The 9838-nt window shown below is 38.3% G+C and overlaps 1 protein-coding gene across 1 annotated transcript; it reads left to right on the top strand.

Moving 5' to 3' along the window:
- Positions 1-129: 129 nt before the first annotated feature.
- LOC127210146 (zinc finger protein 431-like) lies at positions 130-2148 on the top strand. The gene is made up of 3 exons (XM_051169819.1): positions 130-140; positions 658-1770; positions 2000-2148. The coding sequence occupies exons 1-3, from the start codon at positions 130-132 to the stop codon at positions 2133-2135; spliced, it is 1260 nt and encodes a 419-aa protein (XP_051025776.1). The 3' UTR covers positions 2136-2148.
- Positions 2149-9838: the final 7690 nt, after the last annotated feature.

Below are 9838 nucleotides of genomic sequence, written 5' to 3'. Positions count from 1 at the left end.
ATTAGTGCAGTGTGGATAGCATTTACTTGGTACTCTTGCTTTCATACATATATTATAGGTCACATTAGATACAAGCTGTGAGAGCATAAGGGATAGGGAAAGAAGCACAGAACCTCTCTTTCTCCCAGAATGATTAGAAGGTATGATTGAATTTCCTTTTGAGAGTCTTTGTGAATGTTATATAAATGTTTACAATTAATTGAGTTTCCAACTTCATTGGGAATACATTCACCAGCCACCAAGCAAGAAAATCCATGTGACTAGAAAGGATATGGAAATTCTTTTATTTGTCCTGGTTCACTTTGCAAATGTAGTGTGAGTCAGGACATTACAGGAAAATGTATTGAATGCAATCACTGTGGTAAAGCCCTGAGTTCTAACAGGTCTCTTCAAAGATGTGAAAACCCATCTAGAAAAGGGATGTATAAATGTGAGCTTCGTACTAACGGCTCTAATGTTCATAGATATTTTCAAACACAGAAAAGAACTCAAAATGAGGAGGTAGCCTATGAATAAAACAGCAGGAGACAAAACCTTAAGATCTGATTCCTTTCTTCAATTAGACCAAATTGTAAAATTAAGTCATGTACATAAAAAAAAAACCCATCTATTTCATCAATGTGGTAAAAAGTATATACTTGCTATTTACCTTTACAGGAATGAAATAAGTCATATTGGAGAAACACCTTATGAATATACTCAGTGTGATCAAGCCTTTGTACATAACGCTAGTCTTCAAAATTATGAAAGCATTCCTACTGGAGAAAAACTGTATGAATGTAATCGATGTGGTAAATCCTTTGTATGGCACAGTACTCTTAAAAATCATGAAGGACAGCATACTGGAGAAAACCCCTATGAATGTATTCAGTGTAGTACAGATTTCAGTCATCTTCAAAGGCAAGAAAAAATTCATACTGCAGAGAAACCCTATGAATGTAGTCAATGTGGTAAAACCTTTTCACATCACAGTCATCTTCAAAAGCATGAAAGAGTTCATACTGGAGAGAAACCCTATGAATGTAATCAATGTGATAAATCCTTCGCATGTCTCAGTGTGCTTAAAAGGCATGAAAGAGTTCATACTGGAGAAAAACCCTATGAATGTACTCAATGTGGTAAAGCCTTTGCTCGTCTCAGTCATCTTAAAAGGCATGAAAGAATCCATAATGGAGAGAAACCTTATAAATGTACTCAATGTGGTAAAGCCTTTGCATATCACAATAGCCTTCAAAAGCATGAAAGAACTCATACTGGAGAGAAACCCTATGGATGTAGTCAATGTGGCAAAACCTTTGCCTATCTGACTAGTCTTCAAAATCATGAAAGAATTCATAGTGGAGAGAAACCCTATGAATGTAATCAATGCGGTAAAGCCTTTGCACGTCTCAGTCATCTTCAGATGCATGAAAGAATTCATAGTGGAGAGAAACCCTATGAATGTAATCAATGTGGTCAAGCCTTTGCACATCACAACAGTCTTCAATATCATGAAAGAACACACACTGGAGAGAAACCCTATGAGTGTAGTCAATGTGGTAAAGCCTTTGTAAGTCACAGTACTCTTAAAAGTCATGAAAGAATTCATACTGGAGAGAAGCCCTATGAATGTAGTCAATGTGGTAAAGTCTTTGTAAGACACAGTACTCTTAAAAGTCATGAAAGAATTCATACTGGAGAGAAGCCCTATGAATGTATTGAATGTGGTAAAGCCTTTGCACAACACGTTCAACTTCATAGGCATGTAAGAAGTCATACAGAAGAGAAACCCAATTAAAAAAAATAAATGTGCTAAAGCTTTTTCACACCACAGAAACCTTCAAACGCCTGAAAGAATTCATAGTAAAGAGAAACTGTATGAAAATTGTTAATGCAGTAAAGCTTTTACTTATCACAATAGTCTTGAAAATCACAAAAATTCATACTGGAAAGAAACCCTATGAATATCAATGTGGTGCAGCCATTATATTTTACACTACTCTTCAGGGCATGAAATATTTCATGAATGTATTGAACCTGGTAAAGCCTTTGAGGGTCACATTCTTCTTCAAAAGCACGAAAGAATTCATATCGGGGAGAACCAGTATGAATGTAATCGATGTGGTAAAGCATTTTCACAAGAAAGTCATCTCTAAAAACATGAAAAAATATATGCTCAAGAGAAAGTTTATGAGGCTGATGCACTGCCTACTGTTGCTAAGGTTCTTGCTATAGGTAGTTTATTGTATGTACATGTAATGTTATAAATGTATATGTAAAATTTTAAAAATTAAAAGAATGTAATCAATTTGTGATAAATTTATCAGAAAACACATAGGAAAGAAAGTTTATGAGTGTAGCAAATGTGGTAAAACATTTGCACAGATCAATCATCACCAGCCTCATACCATGAAATCTAATAATGTTATCCAAACTTTCTCAGAATGATTTATATCCTACCATTTAATATTAGCGCCTCCTGGGGTGTTTTCCTCTTTTTTTCTTTTTCTCTTCTTTTAAAGAATATTATTCTCTAAAGTGTGTTCTTTCTACATCTTTCCAAGGTCAAGAACATCCATCTGATTAACCAGGTTAATTCATTTAGGAATTTAGCTCAGTGGGAAATGGGCTTACAACAAATGTGTGAAAACCCAAGTTTGAATCCACACAAAACATGTCCACAGCACACACTGTAGTGTATATATCCCTTCCTAGTTCTCCATAGGTATATAGAGAAGTGTGAGAGGTGACAGGGCTTGGAAACTGAAAGCCATCCACTCAGGATTACATAACAAAGGATAACAACAAATAAAAACCAGTGTCACACATGGTAAATGATAAATCATAAAATGTTTTGTTGTGGGCCCTTATTAACTGCAGGCCCTTCCTATAAGCTTCAGTAAGCTTCATGGTCAGACAGCTGTATCCCATGATGGTAAATCAACCCACCAGGCCCAAAGGTGTTACAAGGCTAGTTCCTTGCAGGAACCAAAGCCCAGACCCTCACTCACACAAAATGTGTCAAAAGCTGGCTCTTTGAAGAAAAATATATCAAAGGTGCCCTAGAGACAAGCCCAAGAAAGAGTCCTGGGAGTGGCTCCTGCAATTCAATTACCCTAGGTTAGAAAACCCAGATCAGGGCCTGGAGAGATGGCTCAGTGGTTAAGAGCACCTACCAGAGGTCCTGAGTTCAATTCCCTGCAACCACATGGTTCACAAACATCTATAGTCTCTGATGCAGTCTTCTGGGATGCAGACATACATGCAGATAGAACACTCATATACATAAAATAAATAAAGAAAATCTTAAAAAAAAAACATCTGGAGTAGGGGTGCAGATATTTCCCATTTTTCCTTCCATAACTCTGAGTTTGTCTTTTTTTTTTTTTTTTTTTTGTATCATTAAGCTTAGTGAATTAAAACCTAGCTCTTTGACTCTTGATTGTCTTTATTTTTTTACCAAGTGTGGTAGGTTATCTGGCTTTTCACAAATCAGAGGCTCCCTTCTCCTGCTGGAATGGGCTCAGATTCCCATTGTCTCAAACGTGACTGAACATGGCTGCCCTGGGCTCCCTCCATGCCCAGAAGGCCACCTTCATGACCAGTTCTCAAGACAAAGCATTCTTCAGCTAGTCTCCAGAAGGCTGAAGAGAACTCTGTGACCATATTCTCAGCCCAGCCTCCTGAAAAAAGGAACCCACATTTTCTGACATCAAACACACATTGACGCATACATTCTAAAACTTACACAGAGGGGGGTCACATCTAAGTTTGATTTCTTTACTGTAATAAAGAACATAAGCAACTTGAGGCTGAAAGGAATATTTTTGGCTTATACTTTGGGACCATGGTCCATCACTGTGGGAAGCCAATGCTGAAACTGAGTCAGAAGATAAACTATGGAGGCAGCAGTTGATGCAGCCACTGTGGAGGAATGCTGCTTATAGGCTTGCTCTGAAGACTCATGCTTATGGACTGTTCTTACACCTCCCAGAACTGCCTGCTCATGGGTGGCACTCCCACATGAGCACATCAAACCCTCTTCAAGAAATTGCATAGACCTTCCCTACAGGACAATATATACATTTCCTCACCTGAGATTTTTCTCTTCCCAGAGAAGTCTAGCATTTATTATGTTGACAAAAACCTAGTGATCACTGTTGACCTCTGCTTACTAGAAAACCATACATTCCATTCTGTCCTCTGCACCTTATTCTCAAGATGTTATGTTAATGATATATGGTAGGTAACACAGTTCAAAAATTTCAAAATACAACAGTGTTTCAGAAATTAAAAGGTTCAATGTCTCTTTAAAATATCTCCCAAAGTGCACTCTGACAATATTGAAAATATACTAGATCAGGAAGTGAGGATTAAGAAGAAAGAAAAGTCTGAGGACCTTGGGTGTATACTTGGCAGAACATCTTGTTTAATCATGGTCTCAGCAATTTGTGTGATTCTTCTGCTGGGGTAGAGAGCAGGAGAGCAATGCCTATGGACAGACAGCCCTTATGAATGGTTCTGGACAGTTCCCCCTTTTATATTTACAAAAGCCATCGCCTTCTAGCTGAGGTTGAGAATGTCTGTGCCTGTCTTAGGCTGTCCAATTCAGGATATATGTCTTACCTGTCATCATTTCGTGAATTTCATTATTCATTACCTGTTAGGTTGTCTTGTACCTGAATGGATCTTACCTCTCTTTGACTGCTAGCCAAAGGGATTATGACAGACACACCCAAAAGGAATATGTGGCTGGAAATATTCAAATCAGGGCTTAAGTTGATAATTAGAGAACAATTCAAGAATCAATGAAACTTAAGAGTTGGTTCTTTCAGAAAATCAACAAAATAGACAAACCGTTAGGCAAACTAACTAAAAGGCAGAGAGAGAATATTCAAATAAAATCAAAGTGAAAAGGGAGACATCCTCATTACTAAGGATTTGAGGTCATGGTGCCTCATATTTGACCATGTCCCCTGGAGGGGGAGACCTGGTAGCACTCAGAGGAAGGACAGCAGGTAGCCAAGAAGAGACTTGATACCCTATGAGAATATATAGGGGGAGGTGATCCCCCTCAGGAACAGTCATAGGGGAGGGGAATAAGGGGGAAAAGGGAGGGAGGGAAGAATGGGAGGATACAAGGGATGGGATATCCATTGAGATGTAACAAGAACAAAATAAAAAAAAAGGGAGACATAATTGTGGTAATCCAAGGAATCATTAGGTCTTACTTCAAAAGAACTCTGGTGCCCTTGATTTGATCACTGCCCTGTAGCGGAAAGGTCAAATTGGAACACGGGAAGGGGAACAGACTATCCAAATGAAACCTGATAGGCTGTGGTCAGACAGTGGAGGAGATGGATCTCACTGGTCAGAGGTACATGGAGAATGGAAAACGGAGGGTGGGAACAAGAAGATAATAAGGGGATTATAATCAGGATGTAATGTGAATACATTATAATAAGAAAAATTAAAAACAATACCTTCTGTTTTAGTTGCATTAAATTTAAGTGGTTCAGAAAAAATCTAAGTTTAAATTCTTGATGTGATTGTGTTATGTCTAAGGGAACATTAGTGCTATTCCATACTCCATAGAAGTGATCCTTAACTGAATTCCAATTACATATACTCTCATTATACACTTTAGAAGTAATGCAAATCCAACCATAGTCTGCATGACAATTTAAATGAGCTCTAATTTTACTCCTAGGTCTTCATCTAGAAATTGAATCATCTTATACAATGCATCTAGTTTATTCTCTCATTTAACATCTATATCTTCTTGAATTCCAAGTGGCCACCATGACATTTTTAGACAATTGATTTACAAAAGAGGCAGTTTGCACTTCTTAAGACAAATCAATTACAGTGGTGGTAGTTGTAGCTATAAGATTAATCAAAGCAGAAATCCCAGCAACAGTTAATCCTGTTGTTCTCTGAGGTCTACATAAAGCATCTCATTGTTCTTCCAAACTTGTAAACGCATTTCACTATACCAAGATCCTGAAACTTTTAACTGGAATCATGACAAAGGAGGGGTGCTGAAATACCATAACTCGAGTGCCATTAGGTTCCTCAGAAACCCAAGTAGTAATTGTAGAATTAACACAGCTTACGTTAAAGTATTTATCAACAAAAGCAATTGTGAAATTCCCCCACAACAAAACATAAGGTGGGTTGACACATGCTCTAACAATTCACAATATAGGACATCCAGGACTCTTGTTTCTATGGCAGTCCTTTCTTTGGCCTCCTATCTGGCCCATGGCCACAGCAAGTTTCCATAGGTACATCTGAGGATGTCTTGAATCTGACCACCACAGTTCAGCAGATAGTGTTTTCCCCAGTTATCCATATTTGTTTGAGGTTAATCTTCAGCACTCCCTATTTGATTACCTGATAGAAATGTGTTGCTTTTAGTCACGTTATATTGTAATGATTTGTCCCCTAGACAGCTTTTCCATAATGAAATTTGGATGCTGTATCGTGTCTCTGGTAAAAATTTTTGCTAAGAATTCTTTTCCTCAATGAAAATACCTTTGGGAAGTAGTAGTTCTGCATTGGTGTGAATTCCTTCACATCCAAGGAGACTATAATTATGTACTCCAACACAACCAGATGGAGAAGTGTATGTTGCAAAACAGATGGGCAACCCTCTTCCGAAGTCTGAACAATTAAATCCTGATGATTGCTGTGTGTTTACCCAGTCTAGGGGAGGTCTTGCCAACAAACTCATCATTCGCCAGGACCTTGATACCTCGTCCTTCCCAAACTGCAGGATGTAAAAGTGGAGGGTCTGGAATGTAGGTCCAGTACAGCTCTCCATCACCTGACACATCACCCCCATTATTCATACCAGTATATTCAATCTCAGCAAAATGCACCAACCTTTCTGCTAACCATCAGGAATTCTCAACATTTTGTGGAAAAACACAAACATGCCCTCATCCCCATATTAACACTGGATCGGGGCTGTGCCATTCTCCTGTAAGAGGATTTTTCCAATTCACCTGAGCATAGGTATTCTGAATCTTAGGATGCCATAACCTTTCTGCGTCTGAGTGACCAAAGGGCATCCAATTTTTAATTTTAAAATAAACACGGTTTAAAACATTCTGTGGTGAATTAGGATATAAATCCCCCCTTTGCATTTTTTTGTGACTGAATTTTCAAAGTGCCACGAGCACATCTCATAATCCCCTGGCCTTGGGGATTATAAGGAATTGCAGTCTTGTGGCTGATTGAGAATTGAGGAAAAAGCATTGTAATTTTTGGTTTTATACCCTGTACCATTATTGGTTTTTATAACTGCTTTACCGAGATCACTCAGTGTAATACTGAGATCACTCAGATCCCGAGACCCTCAAAATGGCCACCAGGACTCGATACCAATGCAACATACACAGGGTGTTATATTATGGGCTGGAGCTTTAGATCACATTCCTTCCTGACACAGCAGGATAGGAGAGTGTCCCGGAGCTTCAAGGGCAATGGGTTCTTAAAGGGAAGTGGGGGTTGTGGGTCAAAGGAATGTCGACCCTTAGGCAGGTTCAGAGGAAGTTGGATCTTCAAGGAAGTTGTGGTTCACAGCAAAGTCGACCTTTTGGCAGGTTGGGTGGAGATTGAGTCTGGAGGGGAAGTTTTTTTCCCAGAGGAATATTGGGAGTTAATTGAATCTAATAACTCTGGTTGAGTTCCTGGAGACTGCTAGCAGGTCTTGTTTACGGCTGTGGGTGGTCTTTCCTGGAACGCACAAAGAAGTGAAGCACCTGAAGGAAAAGTTCCCACAGACCATGGCATTAATATGTAGAATATACATTACATATAGAATAGGGCATTAATTTTTCCCTTACAACAGCAGGCATACCAAGTGTAGCAAAACTCTTCAGGCAATGAGAAACAACATGTGTAGTTGCTTCTCCTGTTTGTGCAGTAGCCATAATAAACCCTGGATAAGTATATATAGTAACATGTACATACTTAATTTTTAAAATCCTGGTATATGAATAACAAGTATTTGTTATAATTTATTAGGAACCAAACACCTAGTGTTTATTCCATATGGAAGAACAGAATGAAATTGTGGGCAAATAAGACATTAACAATTTCTCTAGCAGTTTCTAGAATAATATGAAACTGCCTTCTTAAACTTTGGCTATTTTGATGATGCAAAGCATGAGATTTTTAAGCAAGTTCAATCTGAGTAAAATATATTTGTCTAGTATCTTGCTTTGTCATATCATTTTCTTTTGCTAAAGGACCAGGAAATCTAGAATGAGCTCGAGTATAACTGATGTAACTAGGATGAATCCTTATATGTAAGCATCTCTGTATTTGAGAGAACAGTAATTGTATTTGAATATTAGTAGTCTCAATATGTGGAACCATTTCTAAAATCTGTAAGGGTCAAGTTATATATTGAATATCAGTATATAAATTAAAAGAAGCATTAGCCATATCAAGGACAGCTGTCATAGCCATTATTTTTTGTTTGTTTGTTTTTCGAGACAGTGTTTCTCTATGTAGCCTTGACTATCCTGGACTCACTTTGTAGACCAGGCTAGCCTTGAACTCACAGTGATCTACCTGCCTCTGCCTCCCAAGTGCTGGGATTAAAAGCATGTACCACCACTGCCCTGCTCATAGCCATTAATTTAACCACTTGAGCTGATGATAATTTTTTTGGAGCAATAACCAATATTTTTTTATCACATGTTGTAAATGTGTACAGGCAGTTAATAAAATTTTTATTTTTATAAGCAAAAGATATAACAGTTTATTTAAAGAGAAGTCACAGAGAATAACCATAATTTTTATAAAATAAACCCAAATTTTAACAGCATTAACAATTTAGCGTTTTTAAAGTGGGTTCTTGAAGTGGGGGTTATGGGTCAAAGGACCCTTTCTACTTCTTTCTGAACTCTGGCTGGATGGTTCAGGTCCCCAGTTCTGACTCAAAACTCCTCTTCAAGCTGACTGATTTTCAACTGGCTTCTCTCTACTTCACATTGAATTGCTCTGCTTAGAAAAACTGCCTCTGATAGCCACAAACTCAAGTGCACAAAATCAAATGTTCTCAACTGAACGAAACTGCACTAACTTGTATTATACTCCTGAACTCTACTGTGCTGTCTCCAGGAAGCCTACTGTATTCCTCTATTACACTGTGCTGTTTGTTCCTCTCTCTCTCTCTCTCTCTCTCTCTCTCTCTCTCTCTCTCTCTCTCTCTCTCTCTCTGTTTTATTCTTAAATAGTCTTTCTTTCCTGAGAGTTATGTGTAATCTACCATTCATTCTGTTAAATCTTTCTGAGTCATCACTTTATCTGTCACTCAGATAGATAATATTGTTTGGAATTAAAGGTATATACTAAACTCGAGACAGATGGATGAAAGGTGTGCCATGTCTGTAACCCAGCCAGAAGGACTAAGGATGCTTATTTCAGCCAGTGGGGATAAAGATGCCTGCTAAGAGCATGGTTGTATCCCAGATGGACCACACAGACCTAGGCCTGTGGGTGTGGTCCCTTGCCAGAGTAGCCCTGTTGTTACATTAAAATCCCTCTACAACATGCCAAAGAAACCAGGAGATTTCTAAATATTTTAAGTTGGGAAAAATGTGACACCTTGTGGGTTATACTTTTAATATTTCCCTTAAAAATCTTACCCCTGTTCTCTAAATATTTTTATTAAATCATTCGTATTACATCTCAATTGTTATCCCATCCCTTGTATCCTCCCATTCCTCCCTCCCTCCCACTTTCATCCTATTCCCCTCCCCTATGACTGTGACTGAGGGGGAACTCCTCCCCCTGTATATGATCATAGGATATCAAGTCTCTTCTTGGTAGCCTGCTATGC

Source organism: Acomys russatus, chromosome 27 (assembly GCF_903995435.1).
Source record: "Acomys russatus chromosome 27, mAcoRus1.1, whole genome shotgun sequence".
Taxonomy (NCBI): domain Eukaryota; kingdom Metazoa; phylum Chordata; class Mammalia; order Rodentia; family Muridae; genus Acomys; species Acomys russatus.
Note: the sequence above shows the minus strand (reverse complement) of the source record. Positions and strands in the feature narration are given on the sequence as shown.

Bases quoted from the DNA above. Each gene is read 5' to 3' on its own strand.
- LOC127210146 (XM_051169819.1), top strand. The intron at 1,771-1,999 runs CAATTAAAAAAA...GCATGAAATATT, and splicing joins AGTCATACAGAAGAGAAACC to TCATGAATGTATTGAACCTG.